Source organism: Pipistrellus kuhlii, unplaced genomic scaffold (assembly GCF_014108245.1).
Source record: "Pipistrellus kuhlii isolate mPipKuh1 unplaced genomic scaffold, mPipKuh1.p scaffold_m20_p_145, whole genome shotgun sequence".
Taxonomy (NCBI): domain Eukaryota; kingdom Metazoa; phylum Chordata; class Mammalia; order Chiroptera; family Vespertilionidae; genus Pipistrellus; species Pipistrellus kuhlii.
Window position 1 is genome coordinate 26,253 of NW_023425455.1, and position 19,247 is coordinate 45,499.

A 19,247-nucleotide genomic window follows, 5' to 3' on the forward strand; every position below is an offset into this window, starting at 1 on the left:
GGGGCTGGGGGCCTGGATCCCTGGGTCTGAGGGAGGAGGGGCTGGGGGCCTGGACTCTTGGATCTGAGAAAGGAGGGGCTGGGAGCCTGGACTCCTGGATCTGAGGGAGGAGGGGCGGGGCTCCTAGGTCTGAGGGAGGAGGGGCTGGGGGCCTGGACCCCTGGGTCTGAGGGAGGAGGGGCTGGACCCCTGGGTCTGAGGGAGGAGGGACTGGGGGCCTGGACTCCTGGGTCTGAGGGAGGAGGGGCTGGGGGTCCACATTCTCAGATTTGAGGATAGGGACCCAGAATTTGAGCTGGGTTTTGAGGGGTGAGAGGGAGTCTGTTCAGAGAGGGAGACGTCACTCCACCTTTGGGTGGAAGAGCACGGAGGAGAGAAAAGAAGCCATTGCTTTTCAGCTGGAGGTGGGAGCAGGCGGCCTCTCCAGGGGATGACCGGACACGCTGGGCTTCCGGGGAAAGGACCAGCGCGTTCCGCCTGGGGGTTAGAATCACAGTTCCGCTACCCTGTGGGCCGGGGACCGCCCGCCCTTTGGGCCTGAGGTTCTGCAGGCTCGGTACTTGCCTCCTGGTTCGGACAGTCTTACTGATGGGAGCCTTGGCTGCAATACCCGGAGTCGCCACATAGGGGCAGTGTTGGACCACCTTCCCAGTCAGACTGCAGCCCAGTTCCAGGAGGGCCGCGGGTTCCGCAAAGTGTGTGTGTGTTGGGGGGGGGGAAAGGGGGCCGAGGGAGAGGGGGAATCCTTGAAGCTTCCATCCCCACACTTCCCTGGCTGCCCTACCTTGGACCCTCCCTCCAACCCCCTTTTTCTTTTTCTTTTTCTTTCTTTCTTTCTTTCTGTGTTTTAAAATATATATATTTTATTGCTTTTTTACAGAGAGGAAGGGAGAGGGATAGAGAGCTAGAAACATCGATGAGAAAGAAACATCGACCAGCTGCCTCCTGCACCCCCCCCACCGGGGATGTGCCCGCAACCAAGGTGCATGCCCTCCACCAGAATCGAACCCGGGACCTTTCAGTCCGCAGGCCGACGCTCTATCCACTGAGCCAAACTGGTTTCTGCCCCCAAAAAATAAATAAATAAAATAAAATAAAATTGCATATATATATATATATATATAATTTTTTTTTTAAGAATCAAAGCAGGCAGAGCAGAGGGCCAGCCGGGATGTGAGCTCACGTCTGTGCGGCCTCGGAGGCCCCGCCCCCCCGCCCCCAGGTCCCGCTGTTTGGGGGCCTTCATTTACCTCTGCGGGTTGTCCTGGGCTCGCCAGCAGGTGGGGGGCAGGGGTCGGAGCAGGAGGTAGCTGGCCGCCAGTCTCCCCTGGAGGACCCGGCTGGGGTGGGAGGAGGGAGGCGCGGGCAGCTCACAGCGGGCAGAGGGGGGTGGGAGGCGGGGCCCCCAGGCAGGATGTGGGCAGCAGGATCTCTCTCTCTCTCTCTCTCTCTCTCTCTCTCTCTCTCTCTCTCTCTCTCTCTCTCTCTCTCTCAGGATCGCGCTCTCTCCCCGTGGCCCTGGCCCAGGTCTGAGCCCTCAGCCCTGCGTGGGCCAGCTGACCTGCGGCCGCCCCGCCCACAATGCCAGCCACACGGCTTTACCACTTCCCTGCCTTCCGCTCCGGAGTTCCCAACACACGCTCCGTGGTCGCACGCTCGCATGCACACACCCAGCCTGTCCGTCCGCGCTGTCTCCTCGTCCTGGACCACTTGGCTTGACCCCGTTGGTTCGGCCGGCAGACTCCTACGCATCCTCCAAAACCCTACGGGCTGCCACCTTCTCTGACTACGGCTCACCCACCCAGACAGGACCAGGAACCTCCTCTCTCTCTCTCTCTCTCTCTCTCTCTCTCTCTCTCTCTCTCTCTCTCTCTCTCTCAAATTATTTTTAATATACTTTATTGCTTTACAGAAAAGAGGGCGAGGGAGAGTTAGAAACATTGATGAGAGAGAAACATCGATCAGCTGCCTCCTGCACGCCCCCTTCTGGGGATGTGCCCGCAACCAAGGTACATGCTCTTGACTGGAATCGAACCCAGGACCCTTGAGTCCCCAGGCTGACACTCTATCCAATAAGCCACATCCGTTAAGGCTATTTATTTATTTATTTCTAATAATACATTTCTATTGAGAGGAAGAGAGAGGTAGAGACATCCATGATGAGAGAGAATCATGGGTCAGCTGCCTTCTGCATGCCCCCCACAGGGGATCAAGCTCGCAACCCGGGTGCATGCCCTTGACCGGAATCGAACCCGGGACCCTTCAGTCCGCAGGCCGACGCTCTATCCACTGAGCCAAGCCGGCTCCGGCAGGTTTGTGTTGCTGAGTTTGCGGGATCCCGTTACCGTACGCAGCCTTAGCAAACGGATGCGCCCATTCCACAGGCCCGCAGACTGAGGCTCTCTGCAGGCCACCCAGGCACTCCGTCGCTGGCTTGGGGGCTGGAGGGCCAGTCGGGGACAGGCCGCGGGAAGGAGAGGGCCTGGACCCCGGAGGGCCGGGCTGCGGTGGAGGGGTGGGGGTGGGGGCCTCCGGGAAGAGGAAGGAGGGGGAGCCCCGAGGGGAAGTGGGTGCGGGGCGGGCTCTGCCAGCCTTGCCCTGAGGCTCCTGGGGCCTCAGCGTGTCCCGCAGGGAGGGAGCACGGGGAACGAGGGAGGAGGAGAGGGGGTCCCGGCTTGGAGACGCTTCCTCCTCTTCTCCCCCCTCCCATCACCCCCTCCGGCCCCTTCTGGCCTGGCCTGCCCCCACCCTCCCCCCTCCACCTCCACCCCCACCCCCACCCCGTTCTCCCTCGCCGTGCCCTCTCTGTGAAAAATCAATAAAATATATTTTAAATGAATAAATAAATAAAAGAAGCAAAGTGTTTTAAAAAAACAAAAAATTAACTTACTCAGTTTTGAGTCTGTAAGATGCTTTTCGCGAACCAGGTTCTTCATTCCAGTCCCAGACATGTGATCGACACCTTTGTGACATTCTGTTCTGCCCGTATAAGCCAGACGCGGCGAGCTGTTCGGGGCTGCGAGGTCTGGAGCCCTTTTGCGCTCTCATATGCCGCCCACTTTTCTTTCTTTCTTTTCTTTTTTCTTCTCTATATATATTTTATTGATTTTTTTATTATATACAGAGGAAGAGAGAGGGATAGAGAGTTAGAAACGTCGACGAGAGAGAATCATCGACCAGCTGCCTCCAGCACACCCCCTACTGGGGATGTGCCCGCAACCAAGGTACATGCCCTTGGCCGGCATCGAACCTGGGACCCTTGAGTCTGCAGGCCGACGCTCTATCCACTGAGCCAAACCGGTCTCGGCCAATAAAATATATTTTAAAAAATAATTTAAGAGAGAGAGAGAGGGGTGGTTCCTGAGCCTGTCGATGGGTGAGCAGAGAAGGCGGCAGAGGGTCGGGCGGCGGGTGCTCAGGCCCCGAGCAGAGAGCCTGCAGCCGGCGGGCGGGCGGGCGGGCGGATCCCGGCGGAGGTGACAGGTGACAGGTGCGGGCGGGCTGCCTCCTGACAGTGTTTCCCCACGAGGTGACAGCCTGTCTGTCACCGGGAGCACCCGCCCGCCCCCTCGCTCCGTGTTGACAGACAGACGCGGGTCCCGATGAAGAGTGCGAGGCCGCCGTCCTGCCTGGAGGGGTGTCTCCATGGGATTGGCGGGGCGGGGCGGGGCTGTGTCACCCCCTCTCCCCCCCTTCCCCAGGGCCAGGGCTGCGTTCCTGGCAGGACCCCGGTCCCGGGACCGTGTGCTCCCTCCGGGGACACTGCGGGGCGCAGAGCACGCGTGGAGGTGGGGGCTGAAGATTGAGGCCTGCCTGCCCCTCCCCCTCTGGCAAGCAGCCCCTCCCTGGAAAGTCACCCCTACTTTTTTTAAAAAATATATTTTATTGATTTTTTTACAGAGAGGAAGGGAGAGGGATAAAGAGTGAGAAACATCAATCAGCTGCCTCTTGCACTGGGGATGTGCCCACAACCAAGGCACATGCCCTTGACCGGAATCGGACCTGGGACCCTTCAGTCCACAGGCCGAAGCTCTATCCACTGAGCCACACCAGTTCCGGCTGTCACCCCTACTTTTGAAATGTAGGTTCCCTTTTCCCGTCAAATGTAGACCCCTCTCCCCTCGGTCTTTCTTTTACTTTTACTTTTAAAAAAATATATATTGTATTGATTTTTTTTACAGAGAGGAAGTGAGAGGGATAGAGAGTTAGAAACACCGACGAGAGAGAAACATCGATCAGCTGCTTCCTGCACACCCCCTACTGGGGATGTGCCCGCAACCAAGGTATATGTCCTTGACGGTAATCAAGCCTGCGACCCTTCAGTCCGCAGGCCGAGGCTCTATCCATTGAGTCAAACAGGTCATGGCCTTTCTTTATTTTTAAAAAATATATTTTTATTTATTTTATTTTTTTTAAATATATTTTATTGATTTTTTTTGCCCCCCTCCCTCCCTCCCACACATCCCCTCCCTCCCCAGAGTTTTGTGTCCATTGGTTGTACTTATATGCATGTATAAAAGTCCTTTGGTTGATCTATTATCTCCCCCAGTTCTTCCTCCCCTCCCCGCTGTAATTTGACAGTCTACTTGTTGATATACTGTCTCTATATCTATCTTTTGGTTCATCAGTTTATAATGCTCTTTATTATCCACAAATGAGTGAGGTCATGTGGTGTTTCTCTTTCATTGATTGGCTTATTTCACTCAGCATGATGTTCTCCAATTCCATCCAGGTTGCTGCAAATGATGAGAATTCCTTCTTTTTTATGGCAGCATAGTATTCCATTGTGTAGATGTACCATAGTTTTTGGATCCAATCATCTGCTGATGGACACTTAGGCTGTTTCCAAATTCTGGCTATTGTAGATTGTGCTGCTATGAACATAGGGGTGCATATATCCTTTCTGATTGGTGTTTCTGGTTTCTTGGGATATATTCCTAGAAGTGGGATTACTGGGTCAAATGGGAGTTCCATTTTCAGTTTTTTGAGGAAACTCCACACTGTTCTCCACAATGGTTGCACCAGTCTGCATTCCCACCAGCAGTGCACGAGGGTTCCTTTTTCTCTGCAACCTCGCCAACACTTGTCGTTTGTTGATTTGTTGATGTTGGCCATTCTGACAGGTGTGAGATGGTACCGAATTGTTGTTTTGATTTGCATCTCTTGGACAATTAGTGACTTTGAGCATGTTTTCATGTGCCTTTTGGCCTTCCTTCTGTCTTCTTTTGAAAATGTTCTATTTAGGTCCATTGCCCATTTTTTAATTGGATTATTTATCTTCCTTTTATTTAGTTGTATAAGCTGTTTGTAGATGTTGGAGATTAAACCTTTATCAGTGGTATCATTTGCAAATATGTTCTCCCACACTGTGGGCTTTCTTGTTGTTTTGTTGATGGTTTCTTTTGCTGTAAAAAAGCTTTTTATTTTGATGTAGTCCCATTTGTTTATTTTCTCTTTAGCTTCCATTGCCCTAGGGGCAGTATCAGTGAAGAAGTTCTTTTGGCATACGTCTGAGATTTTGCTGCCTGTGGATGCTTCTAGTATTTTTATGGTTTCCCGTCTGATGTTTAAGTCCTGTATCCATTTTGAGTTTATTTTTGTGAATGGTGTAAGTTGGTGATCTATAATAGTTTCATTCTTTTGCAAGTGTCTGTCCAATTTTCCCAACACCATTTATTGAAGAAACTGTCTTGACTCCATTGTATATTCGTGCCTCCTTTGTCAAATATTAATTGAGCATAGTGATTTGGGTTGATATCTGGGTTCTTGATTCGATTCCATTGATCTATATGTCTGTTCTTGTGCCAGTACCAGGCTGTTTTGAGAACAGTGGCTTTGTAATATAGTTTGAAGTCCGGTATTGTCGGGGCTGAGCAGGTTTCCCAGGAGCAGGTAGAACTGTTGCTGCTCCGCCACGGCCGCCGCCATTGCGCTAGGCGTGAGAGAGAGTATTTTTATTGATTTTAGAGAGAGGAAGGGAGAAGAAGAGAGAGAGAGAAACATCGATGAAAGAGAAATATCAATCAGCAACCTGCACTCCTCCTCCAGGGATCAACCCTTGGCATGTGCCCTGACCGGGAATCGAACTGAGATCTCCTGGTTCATAAGCTGATGCTCAACCACTGAGCCGCGTGGCCGGCCACGCGGCTCTGGCTCTTCTTGTGAAGAAGTGGCCCCTGGCGATGGATTTACTGGAATGGCTGCGATGTCCGGTGTGACGCGCTGTCTTCCTAAACCCTCAGCTACTCATTCCCTCCCCATCTCACCAACCGTCTCTTCCCTCCCTCCCCCCTCCCAACCCGCCTCCTGGAAGCCGCGAGTGCTGTTCCCTTTTCTGTCACTTTACCTGACGAGGTTGCTTGTCACACGGGGTAGAGTTTTTCCCGCCTGAGTCTAGATCTTCCCTTTTCATTTTAGCTTGAGTTGTTGCCTTTATACACAGAGCTTTCACATGGAAGGCTGACAGATCTGTATCCTGAATGCGAGAAGGAAGGGGAAAGAATGGCTTCACGTGTTTTTTAAAAGTGTGAAAGAAGCCGAAAACGGTTTGGCTCAGTGCTAGAGGGTCGGTCTTCAGACTGAAAGGTCCCAGGTTCGATTCCGGAAAAGGGCATGTACCTGGGTTCTGGGCACATCCCCAGTGGAGGGTGTGCAAGAGGCAGCTGGTCGATGTTTCTCTCTCATCGACGTTTCTAGCTCTCTATCTCTCTCCCTTCCTCTCTGTGAAAAAAAAATCAATAAAATATATTAAAAATTAATTAATTAATTAATTAAAAGTGTGAAAGAAAAGAGCCACACGCTAACCTGACAAGCTCAGAGAAGGCCTGCATGGCAGTCTTGCAAACTCAGAGACCTAAAATAACCACAAAAGATGGTTTGGAAATTAAATATCTAACTACAAACAGGTTACAGTGGGTAGTCATGTCCTATTTCACCTGACAAACATCAACTTAGATCTTCTTTACTGAGCCCATTTGCCTTCCGGCCTCTAAGATAACCTACCTGTCTGTGAGATGTCTGGGTAGCTTGTAACTTCCTTTTTATCCCAGACCCTTCAGGGCGCAACAAATGGCCTGGAGACATTCTCATTGTTATTGTTATCAAGTCAATTGTCAACCGGTAATTATGTTAAAGGACCCTGTATCCCTCTCTGTAAAAGACGCTCAGGTCCATCATTTCACTTTTACCCTATCCCAGAGGTGTCCCCCCCCCCTTCGCTCTGTCCCACCTCCCTAATCCATCCACAATGAATTTCATGTAACTCACCCCCGTCCCTCTCTTTTGACGGCAATGTATAAATATAGATGTAACTCTGCATTCTCCGGAGCATTATCTCAATCCGTTGAGGTTCTGCTTCCCGGCCTATGTCGACAGTTTGGCTCAAATAAACTCACAAAAATTCTTTACAGGTTTCCATGGTTTTTGTGTTTTTGTTTTCGTTAACAAAAGGAAGGCATTTCCCGGAGACAGAAGAATTCACACATGGCGCTGGCCTTGCTAGGGTTTTGGCACATGCATGCACTGTGCCACCACCACCCTCTCCCCACCCAAAAAAAATATTTCCTTGTGCCCTTTTTACTTTAACGGATGCTTTTGTAAATTTTGGAATGCAGTCTTGAGAACTTTAAAGTAAGTTTTTGCACAAAAATAAGACCGCTTTAGGTTCACTTCATGTTAAGCAATTTTACCGTGAAATGCGTTACCAATAGAAATTTTAGTTAATACTTTAGGAACAGCTTTTTATCCAGTACATTTAAATTTTCTTAGATGTTCACTTATTCCTATTAACCAATTTAAATTAACCTGAAAACTTGTCTACTATTTTACTGTCAGATTTAATACTCTAACAACAATCTTAATTGTTTACCCTATAAATATTAGTGGGAAGGATTATTTGCATTCTTGAATAGGCCCTGAGCATTCCTGGTGCTAGGCTGGATTTAGACATAGGGCAGCTGCTGTTGGCAAGAGGCAGCTGATCAATGATTCTCTCTGTAAAAAAAAAAAAAAAAAAAAAAAAAAAAAAAAAAAAAAATCAATTAAAAAAATTTATATATATAATTTATATATATGCCAGCCCTAACCGGTTTGGCTCATATAATTTATATAAATCCGGTCAAGGGCATGTACATTGGTTGCAGGCACATCCCCGGTGGGGGGTGTGCAAGAGGCAGCTGGTCGATGTTTCTCTCTCATCAATGTTTCTGGCTATCCCTCTCCCTTCCTCTCTGTAAGAAAAATCAATTATATATATATATATATATATATATATATATATATATATATATATATATATATATATATATATATTGTTTGTTTGTTTTTAAGCGTCCCCAAAAGTACCCAGCATAAATATTTGGAAATTTGACTACATTGAAATTAAGACACTTCTGTCCTGGCCCAGTAGCTCAGGTGGTTAGAGAATAATCTCTTCCACTCTCTCTCTAAAAATCAATGGAAAAATATCCTCAGATGCCCGGCCGGCATGGCTGAGCGATGACCTATGACCCAGGAGGTCACGGTTCAATTCCAGATCAGGGCACAGGCCCAGGTTACGAACTTGGTCCCCAGTATGGGGCGTGCAGGAGGCAGCTGATCCATGGTTCTCTCTCCTTGTTGATGTTTCTCCCTCTCTCTTTCTCTCTCTCTGAAATCAATAAAAATATATTTGGGGGGAAAAAATAGCAGACCCTGGAAACACAGATGCTCATTTGTGAAATGCACAAATGTCAGCCAGAACCAAGCAAATTCGCTGTAGTGCCTGCCCCCGAGAACACACCATGGCAACAACGCAAGAACAGAGTGGCACGATAGACTATTTGTAATACGTTTGCCTTTATTATTTTTTTAAAATATTTTTATTGATTTCTGAAATGAAGGGAGAGGGAGAGAGATAGAAACATCAATGATGAGAAGCATTGATTGGCTGCCTCCTGCACGCTCCCTACTGGGCATCGAGCCCCCAACCCGGGCATGTGACCCTGACCAGAAGCGAACCTGGGACCCTTGAGTCCGAAAGCCAAAGCTCTATCCACCGAGCCAAACCGGTTAGGGCTGGCATGCTTTTTAAAAATATATATATGTTTTCTTATTGATTTGAGAGAGAGAGGAAGGGAGAGGGAAAAAGAGAAGCCGATGGGAATTGTGCAAAAGATGACACTCAACCAATTGAGCCACACCAGGCTGGGAGTGGTTTGCTTCTTTTAATCTAAAAGCTAGGTTGTTTCCCACCAGTGTGCAGCAAACTTTTTGCAGGCAAAGGAAAATTTTTTGTTGTTGTATTTTATGCTGTCATCTAGTATTTAGACACTCAAATTTTGACAACTATTTCTTTTTTTAAAATATATATATATTTTTACCCTAACCGGTTTGGCTCAGTGGATAGAACATAGGCCTGTGGACTCAAGGGTCCCAGGTTCGATTCCAGTCAGGGGAATGTGCCTTGGCTGTGGGCACATACCCAATGGGGGATGTGTAGGAGGCAGCTGATCAATGTTTCTCTCTCATTGATGTTTCTCTCTCATCAGTGTTTCTAACTCTTTATCCCTCTCCCTTCCTCTCTATTAAAAAATCAATAATAGCCGAAACTGGTTTGGCTCAACGGTAGAGCATCGGTCTGCGGACTGAAAAGTCCCAGGTTCGATTCCGGTCAAGGGCATGTACATTGGTTGCAGGCACATCCCCAGTGGGGGGTGTGCAAGAGGCAGCTGGTCGATGTTTCTCTCTCATCAATGTTTCTGGCTCTCTATCCCTCTCCCTTCCTCTCTGTAAGAAAAATCAATAAAATATATTATATGTATATATAATAAAAAAAATTATAGCATGCCCTAAGATTTAAAAAATAATAATAATAAAAATATTTTTTATTGATTTCAGAAAGGAAGGGAGGTGAGAGAGAGATAGGAACATCACTGATGAGAATCATTGATGACTGCCTTCTGCATGCCCCCTGCTGGGGATAGAGCCCACGACCCAGCCATGTGCCCTGACAGGATGGAACCTCAATGACCTCTTGGTTCATAGGTGATGCTCAACCACTGAGCCATGCTGGCAAGGCTCAATAACTATTTCTAACTATTTTCCATGAACCTATTTCACTCATTACTTACCCATGGAAATTCATCCGTATTTTGGGGAGAAAAAAAAAACTTGTTGGAAAGATCTGAGCGCTAATTACAGTCTAAACAAAAGTTAAGAATCTTGCCGGGACTGGTTTGGCTCAATGGATAGAGCGTCGGCTTGGGGACTGGAGGGTTCCGGGTTCGATTCCGGTCAAGGGCATGTACCTTGGTTGCGGGCATATCCCTAGTAGGGGGTGTGCAAGAGGCAGCTGATCGATGACTCTCTCTCATCGATGTTTCTGGCTCTCTATCTCTCTCCCTTCCTCTCTGTACAAAATCAATAAAATATATTAAAAAAAAAAAAAGTTAAGAATCTTGACGCTTGCAGGCACCCCAAGGCCGGGTTCTTGCCTCTCCCGGCCTGCCACGCGGGCGGCCGAGAGAAAGGCCAAAAGTGCTTGGGTTTTTCTACCGGTATGAAGCGTGACCGGACTACATTTCCCATAGTAACTGAGAAAGAATCTGAACTCTGATTGGAGACTGCTGAGCTCTGTCTTCATTGCAAAGGGCGAGATCCTAAGCTTGCTGGGAAATGTAGGCGATCCCCCACGTGTGAGGAGAGGGCGGGGCTTGCGGAAGGACCTGCGTGAGGCACCCAATGGCTGCCGGGAAACGTGGCGGTAGGCCTGTCGCTCAGCCGCCTGGGATTTGTAGTCCGGACAAGTCCCTGCGGCTACCAACGCCAGTTCTGCTGCAGGCTGGATCATCTCAGGCCTTGCGCCCTTCTTCCACCACTTCCCTGGACCCATTCATGTTTCTACCCTAGTTGCTGAGGCTTCCACTGGTTCGCGACTCCGGGCTCTCAGAGCAGATGCTTCTCACGGAGAGCCAGGGAGGCGGCACTGGCAAAAGCTGGCCCTTGGCAGGCCTGGGAGGGGAGTAAGGGTACCCATAGGCAGAGCTGAGTCGGGAATAAACCCAGAACGCTGTATGTAGGCGAGCTGATCTGATGTAGAAACTCCTTGCAGATGCCTTCCACTCACCACCCCGCACCTCTTTGCATGCCCCAGCTCTTTGTTCCTAGGCTGGTATGACAGACATTGACAGTGGCATCTAGAGCGATGGGGATTTGTGGTGGGGAAGGCCTCGGACCTGTGGAAGCCTGGGGGATCTGCCAGGAAGGAAGAGAAGCAGTTGGAGATCCGACTCATCTCAGGGTCCCCAACCTGGCCCCACCCAGCCGTCCTCGAGGCTTCGCTCAAGGAGCTCCCATGTGCCAGGGTATTGCTGGGTGCACGGAGTTGTTTATACCCAGCCCTGCCCCACGGCGGTCCCCCGGTCTGGCTGACCAGTGCAGGGGCGGGAGAGAAGTCTCACTCACATTTGCCCCATAGGAAGTGTCCTAGGCAGGACTAGAACTTGGGCCTTCTGGCTCCAGAGTCCAGGCACGTATAGCCACGAACTGCCCGATCCACTTACTGCCCAGAATGTCAAGTCCATGAGGGGGAAGCCCTCCTGGGCAAAGGCACAAACCCAACATCTGCCTCGTCTACCCTCTGGTTGCCTGTGCCATCCTGCTGTCCCCCCCTCCCCCACCCCCAACTCCCTCCAGCTTGGAAAACAAGCTTAGGGGCAAGAATTGTGGTCTTCAGTCCCATGATTGACATCTTCCCGACCAGAGGCCACCCCCTCACACTCCCAGCTCTCATTCCTCCTCTGGAGGGGGCATAATGCTCCCCCCTTTTAGGAAATGACAGGGGTGACTGTCACTGGTTGACCCAACGGTGATCCTTTAGGCGGGTTGGTGCCACAGCTGAGGGAAAGGAAGAAGAAATGTAAGGATCTCTTGGTTTCTATGATATTGTCAGTCAGGACCGTGATGCCAGCATTGGGGGGAAGACACTGGGGTGATTTCTGGGGGTCCCCACCGCCCCAGGGAATAACGGTATGAAAAATCGTGGGGAAACCCTAGCTGGTTTGGCTCAGTGGATAGAGCATTGACCTGCGGACTGAAGGATCCCAGGTTTGATTCCAGTCAAGGGCATGTACCTTGATTGCAGGCACATCCCCAGTAGGAGGTGTGCAGGAGGCAGGTGGTCGATGTTTCTCTCTGATCAATGTTTCTAACTCTCTATCCCTCTCCCTTCTTCTCTGTAAAAAAAAAAAAAAAAAAAAAAAAAATCAATAAAATATACATATATTTTTTTAAAGAAAGAAAAATGGGGAAGGAGAGAGATCGAGTGGCTCATGCTCCACCATTTCCCACATGCTCACTCACTCCCTGGGCTCACCAAGAACATACCAGGCAGGGGTGACTGTGCCTGTCCAGATGAGGAAACTGAGGCTGGGAGCAGGGAGGAGACTGGCCCGTGGCCTCACAGGCAGGGAGTAGAGGAAGGAACATTGGGAGGGAGCCTAGACTCCCAGGCTGGGTAGGTCTTCAAGTCTGTGTCTCAACCCAGATCCCGGGGGTGGGAGAAGGTGACGGATGGGGCAGTGCCCCAGGAGCCATCTGCTCAAACAAGCTTGAGTCACCCTAAACAAAATTAATCGAGGTCTTTCTCGCAGGACTTTGTCAGAGCCTTTAGCTCCTTTACGATTCCCAGGTTTTCTCTGATCAGGGCCAAGACCTGGCAGGACAATGATTGACAGGCCCTAGGTCCCAAAGGCCCTGAGAGGGGCACTCTGGGAGTGAAGGTGTTAAGAGTGTGCAGTTATGTGTTCCTGACATCTGTGTGCAGGACTGGAGGGCCGTCTGTACAATATGCATCCGTGGTCTCCTCTGATGATTCTGGGGTCCAACTAACACCTGGTAAAGGAGGAACGGGGCAGGCACCCCAAGGCCGGGTTCTTGCCTCTCCCGGCCTGCCACGCGGGCGGCCGAGGGAAAGGCCAAAAGTGCTTCCGCTGCCCTCAAGGCTTTATTGTCGCCGGACCTGCCTGGTGCTCGGCGCTCCCAGGAAAAACCCAGGCAAGGAAGGGGTCCCGGCCCCGCAGGAGCCCCCGCCTCCGGGATCGCCCCGCCAGGCAGGGTGGGAGGGAGGGAAGGGCGTTCTCGCTGGGTGCGCGGCCCTGGCAAAGGGCGAATGGTGGGATGGGATGGAGGGGGGCCCAGCCCCGCTAGAAGGGGAACTCGCAGACGTAGTAGAGGCGCCGCTCGCAGTCGTGGTCCCACCAGGAGCCGTCGTCCGAGGCCTGCGCCACGCAGTTCTCCAGCGCGCCGCCGTTGGGCTGGTTGGGGCTGAGCGGGTGCGGCGCGGCGCTGGGCTGGCTGCCGGGCTCGGGGCCCGGCGCGCGGTGCCAGGCGAAGAAGGTCACGCGCTGGCCGTTCTCGAAGAGGTAGAGGCCCTCGGCGCGCCGGTCGTGCACGCCCAGCCACACGGGCCAGTTGTAGGGAGCCAGCGCCCCGCGCAGGTAGCGAGCCAGCGCCTCCATCTGCTGGCGGTCCGCCGGCTGCGCGAGGCTCCCGCCCCGAGCCACGCACCGCGCCTGCGCCGCCGCCTGCGCCTCGAAGTCGCGCGAGAGCAGGAAGCACTTGTGGCCCAGGCGCAGCCCCTTCAGGCAGCCTGCGGGAGAGGGGCGGGGTCAGGGCCTATGTGGGCGTGGTCGGGGCGGAGCCTGGTTCCCCAGGGGGCGGGACCAGAGACTCCGCGGCCCGTCAGGGAGGAGGAGGCGGGGACAAGATCCAGCAAGGGGGCGGAGTCAAGGCCGCCGGGGGCGGGGCGATACTGTAGGGGCCGGACAGTAGGGGGCGTGGTGCGTGCAGAGTGGGGTCTGCTCTCCCGCGTGGTGTGGAGTGTTTCTCCCCCACCTCCCGCCTGCTCCCGGCATCCTCCTCCCCGCTACTCTAACCTCTCCATCATCCAACACCCCCAAGTTTCAAGGAACCCCCTCGCCCCAGACCTCTCCGTGCCCCCTCCTCCTCCCACCAGTCCCCCCGCCAGGCCTGGACCGCCCCCCTTGCCCCGCCCCGCACCCCCGTGCGGACTCACCCTCCAAGCGGCCGCGCTCGCGCTCCGCGCGGCCCTGCGCCTCCTGCAGGACCTGCACGGCGTCGCGGGCGTCGCCCACCGCCTCCCGCAGCTGCCGCAGCCCCTTGGTCAGCTCCACCACGCGGGTGTCCAGCACGTGCAGGCGGACGTGCAGCTGGTGCAGGCCCGTGTCCAGGCCGGCCAGGCGGCCCACTGCATACGGACAGAGCGCGCGTCGGATGGGGACCCTGGTGGGGGCGGAATGAGGGGAGCGGAGGACCTGGGGCGGGGGGCGGGGGACAGGAACCTGTGGCCTCTGGGGGCCGAGTTTGTGGGATGGGAGTTGGCCGGCGGACATGGGAATCCTGGAAGGTCGGTGGCCCCGGGCTTTTGGGGGAGGCAAAGCCGGGACCCAGAGCTCACAGGGTTTGGGCGGGACGGGCTGGGCCGAGAGCAATTGAAAGGTTCTTTTTGGTGGAAAGGATGGCGGAGGCTAATGATAACTCACGGATGTAAGTGATGGCGTCCTCCGGGGTGGGAGAGGGGCTGGGGCTGGGGGAGGGGGTTGGCGTGGCTTCCTCTTCTTCCTCCTCCTCCCCCTGCGGGCCCTCCTCCGTTTCCCAGGCCCTTTTGTCTTCCGGGGTCCCCTCAAGACTGTCGTCCCCCCGCGCAGTGGGCAGCCCCAGGGCCTCCTGTAAATGCTGAGGCCGGGAAGGGATGGTCGCCCCATGCTGACCTCCCAGATGCTCCAACCACCCCCTCTCCCTCCACCAGCTGTAATCTGGCTCCCTGCCCTCAGTCCCTTCTGTGAGCCCAGCACCCCCATCCTCTGGACCCTCCCCCCCCCATCCCATCCCTCCCACCGGCCCAGCTCCCTGATCCCAACAGCCCCTGCCAAGGCCATGGTGGTCGTAGTCACCATCCCGCCCCCACAGCCACTCCCCAACTCACCTTCAGCATCAGGGCCTCTCTCTCCCGCTCCTCCTCCTGGGCGCCCCCCCAGCCCCCCTCCCACTCCCTCTCGGCCCCCCGCGCCCCGTGGCCGAAACCCAGGAGCTGGGGGACCACGAGGGCCCCGAGGAGCCAGGCTGCCTGCATGGGGGTGGGCTCGCAGCACCCAAGGCCGCGGGCAGATGTCTCTGAGGAAGGGTGAGGGGTCTCTGGGGCTGGAGTGCTTGCAGATCCCTGGCCCCCGGTCCCCGCCTCTCCCAGCTCCGCCCTGGTCCCTCTCCTCTCAACTCCCTTCTCCGTTCCCAGTCTCAGTTCCTCGATGTGGGTCTCTCCCCGCCTCCCCTGGCTCCCTCCCCCGAGGCCCTGCCTCTGTGGCCGGAAACCTCCAGCGTTCCAAGGCCTGGATCCCGCCCCCGGGTCTCCCCTCACGCCTGCCGCCGCCCTCTTCCCACTTTTCCAGAGCTCACTACCCCGCCCCGTTCTTTCCTTCTGCCCCGGCCAAAAACCGCTCTGACGGGCAGGCAGAGCTCGGGGCTGGCTCTCCGAGGGATCCCGCAGACACGGCCTCCACCCAGGAGCTCCCTCAGGGGGTTGTTGGCCCGGGACCCTGTCCCCCTCTGTCGCTGGCCACTCCTCACAGGGGCGGGGAGCGGGGGAAGAGACTGCAGGATCCCTCCAGGGTTGTCATTACTCCGCTGGGAGAGGCTTTCCCACCCTCCGCAGGCTCTAGGGCGCCTTCTGCCCCAGGTCTCCCATCCCACCCTCCACGCTCTTGTTCCCTCCCCCCCCCCCCAAGACACAAGGGAGTGTGTGGGACACATACATACAAAAAGCATGCGTGTGGTTGCGTGTGCAGCCCCAGGAGGCCGGCCTCTGGGATGCATTTTGCCATATATTTCCCTGGAGGCCTGCAGACCAGGCCCTTCAGGACTGGGGACTCCAGACAGACGGTCCCACTGGGTGAGGGGAGGGAGGAGGAGGGGCCAGGGAGGAGGAGGGGCCAGGGCGGAGGGCAGGGAGGAGGAGGGGTGAGTGGGGGTCCAGGATGATGCGTTCTCCGGGAGGCGGGGCAGACAGGTGCTGGGCCGGGTGCACACAGAGCTCTGAGCCGTCAGCGAGGCTCATCTCCCGCCGGGACCACTGCAGTCGCCTCCTCCCGCTCGCCCCCTCCTTCCTCCCCAGCCCCTCCATCCAATCCACGCCGCTTGCCGCAGCCGGAGCAGTGCTTCCAAGCTGTAAATCAGACCGTGTCACTCCCCACTCCCCTGCTCCCCCAGCTTCCCATCACAGCGGAGGAGGAGCCAAAGCCCGCCCCTGGCGAAGGTCTGGCCTGCCCTGCGGGGAGCAGGGGGCTGGGAAGGGCGGGTCCTTTGCCGCTCTGCAAGCTCGTCACCCCCACGCCCCTGCCCCCTAGGATCCAGCCACGCGGGAGTGTGGGTACCCTCCTGGCTACTTCCTGAATGCTGAGCTCCTTCCCACCTCACAGCGTTAGCACCCGGCTTGCCATCCTTCTAGAACAAGGCTCTGAGGCCCAGCCCCTGCTCATTCCCGAAACCTCAGCCCCAGCCTTCCTTTTTTTTTTTTTTTTTTAAATATATTTTATTGATTTTTTTTTTTTTTTTTACAGAGAGGAAGAGAGAGGGATAGAGAGTTAGAAACATTGATGAGAGAGAATCATCGATCAGGATCAGCTGCCTCTTGCACATCCCCTACTGGGGATGTGCCCGCAACCAAGGTACATGCCCTTGTCCGGAATCGAACCCGGGACCCTTGAATCCACTGAGCCAAACCGGTTTCAGCAAGACCTCCCTTTTTATCTAAAGAAGCCTGGCTTCTGCAAATTACTTTATTAAAACAGTCCCTTTTGCCCCAGCCGGTTTGGCTCAGTGGATAGAGCGTCGGCCTGCTGACTGAAGGGTTCGATTCTGGTCAAGGGCACATGCCCGTGTTGCAGGCTCATTCCCCAATGGGAGGTGTGCAGGAGGCAGCCGGCCAATGATTCTCTTTCATCACTGATGTTTCTATCTCTCCCTCCCTTCTTCTCTGAAATCAATAAAAATGTATTAAAAAACAAGACCACCCCTTTTGCCCTTGCTGGTTTGGCTGGGTAGATGGAGCATGGGCCTGGGGACTGAAGGGTCCCGGGTTCGATTCTGGTCAAGGGCACATGCCCGTGTTGCAGGCTCCATCCTCAATGGGAGGTGTGCAGGAGGCAGCCGATCAATGATTCTCTCTCATCACTGATGTTTCTCTCTCTCTCTCCCTCCCCCTTCCTTCCTCTCTGAAATCAATGAAATCAATAAAAGCATATTTTTTTAAAAAAAACTTTTATCTTTTCAGTATACTCAGGATGGCATTGTCTTGCTTGCTTGTTTGTTTGTTTGCCGTCTGTCTCCTGCCAGTGAAGGCAGGGGTTCTGGTTTATGGCTGGATCCCCAGAGCTAGCACAGGGCCAACCCAGCACCTAGTAGGTGCGCCACCAGTTGCTGAGTGAGAAAGGAAGTAACCCTTCATGGCACGGTGGTCACTTGGCCAGGCAATGGGAAGCTTGACCATCGTGTTCCTGAGGCAGAGGCAGAGGGGCACCAGGAGGGGCCGGGGCATCCAGGGTGGATGAGGCGGCGAGGGCAGAGGGAGAGAGGATGCGCAGGCAGGAGAAGCGAGAGGCCACGCCATGCCCACTCAATGCCAGGCTCGTGACTCATGCAGGGCTTCCCCAGAGCTGGCCCGGCCGGTGGTGCCAGCGAGCATGGAGCTCACCAGCCAGGGACGCCAGGGCCCAGGCTTCAAGGAAGGAAACCGAGGCTCAGAGAGGGGACAACAGCCTGCTGGAGATCACCAGCATGGAGGCAGCTGGACAAGGCTTCCGGCTCCTAAGCAAGAGCATGGCACCCGCCCCCGGCTGCTGGGAGCCCCAGGAGGGGCCCTGGACATAATGTGCCCAGGCTTTCTCTTCCAAGAAAGCAGAAGGCATACCGAAACCGGTTTGGCTCAGTGGATAGAGCGTCGGCCTGTGGACTGAAGGGTCCCAGGTTCGATTCCGGGCAAGGGCATGTACCTTGGTTGCGGGCACATCCCCAGTAGGGGGTGTGCAGGAGGCAGCTGATCGATGTTTCTAACTCTCTATCCCTCTCTCTTCCTCTCTGTAAAAAAAAAAATATATATCAATAAAATATATTTAAAAAGAAAAGAAAGAAAGCAGAGGGCAGTGTGACCTTGGGCAGGCTGCTGCCACCTCAGAGGGTGCCGGGGACCCCTCCGCAGCAGCCACAGGCCTCCAGCCCTGAGGCTCAGACCGGGAGAGGCCTTGTGTCCCGCAGCCGGGTGCACAGCCTCTCTCGCCGATGTCACCACGCAGGCAGCTGTCCTCTCTCTCCCGGGCCCAGCTGCTCAGCACCTGGGCTGCTGGGTGGGTGTGAACCAGAGGGGGGCTGCCCGGAGCTGGGCTGGCACCTGCTCGGGCTCCCGCAGAGGCACCCGCAGCTGGAGGCGCCTCCGGAGGCACCCGGGGTGCTGTCGGAGGGAGCCGGGAGGAGGGTCCGAGGCTGGGCTAGGGGGGGCCATTCTCCGGGGCACCAGGCAGCTGACGGGGAGAGGGACTATGCAGCCATGGTGCTCCCCATGGTGGGTGCACCATCGCGGGGTGAAGACCGGGAGCCTCTGAGCCCCCCTACCGGTCCCTGACCCCTGGCTCCTCCTGGGTGACCTTGGGTAAGTAAGTAAGCGGCTTGGCCTCTCTGAACCTCCATTTTCCCCTCTGGAAAACGGGGTGGCGGGGTCCCCCCAGGCCCATGAGTGGGTGGGAGAATGGGAGAAGTCTGTGAGTAAATCCAGGCGGGAGCCCCTCACACAGGAAGTGCTCAAGATCCGTCAGCATTCGTCACGCAGGGCAGCTGTGGGGGAGGGGGACGCCCTCCCCCTCCGTTGCCCGAATCTGAATGGGCGTGTGCATACCTGGGTGGTGCAGGGTGCGGGAGGTGTCTGGGTGGCTGTGATGGGGGCGCATGCATGCACACATCTCCCCTACAAGTGTGTGTCTGCTTTGGGGGTGCGTGTGATCTGGAGGCCTGAGCGTGCCCGCGGGGTGCCTGTGGGGTGTGGGGGTGCATGGGTGCACAGGTGTGCGATGTGCATGTGCCACGTGCGGAGGGCGTTTGCGGCATCGCACACGCAGGCCAGGCCGCTGCGGAGGCTGCGCATGTGCGGTGTCTGCACCTGCGGGCCAGCCTGCGCCCCTGCACCTGTGTCTGGGGAGAAGGGGTGT

General features: G+C 54.8%; 1 protein-coding gene across 1 annotated transcript; it reads right to left on the reverse strand.

Moving 5' to 3' along the window:
* Window positions 1-12,944: 12,944 nt before the first annotated feature.
* Window positions 12,945-15,344, reverse strand: CLEC11A (C-type lectin domain containing 11A). Its single transcript, XM_036437619.2, has 4 exons — window positions 14,984-15,344; window positions 14,541-14,733; window positions 14,054-14,245; window positions 12,945-13,627 (listed from the first exon to the last, which is right to left on the reverse strand). The coding sequence occupies exons 1-4, from the start codon at window positions 15,128-15,130 to the stop codon at window positions 13,182-13,184; spliced, it is 978 nt and encodes a 325-aa protein (XP_036293512.1). The 5' UTR covers window positions 15,131-15,344; the 3' UTR covers window positions 12,945-13,181.
* Between the last annotated feature and the right edge of the window lie 3,903 nt (window positions 15,345-19,247).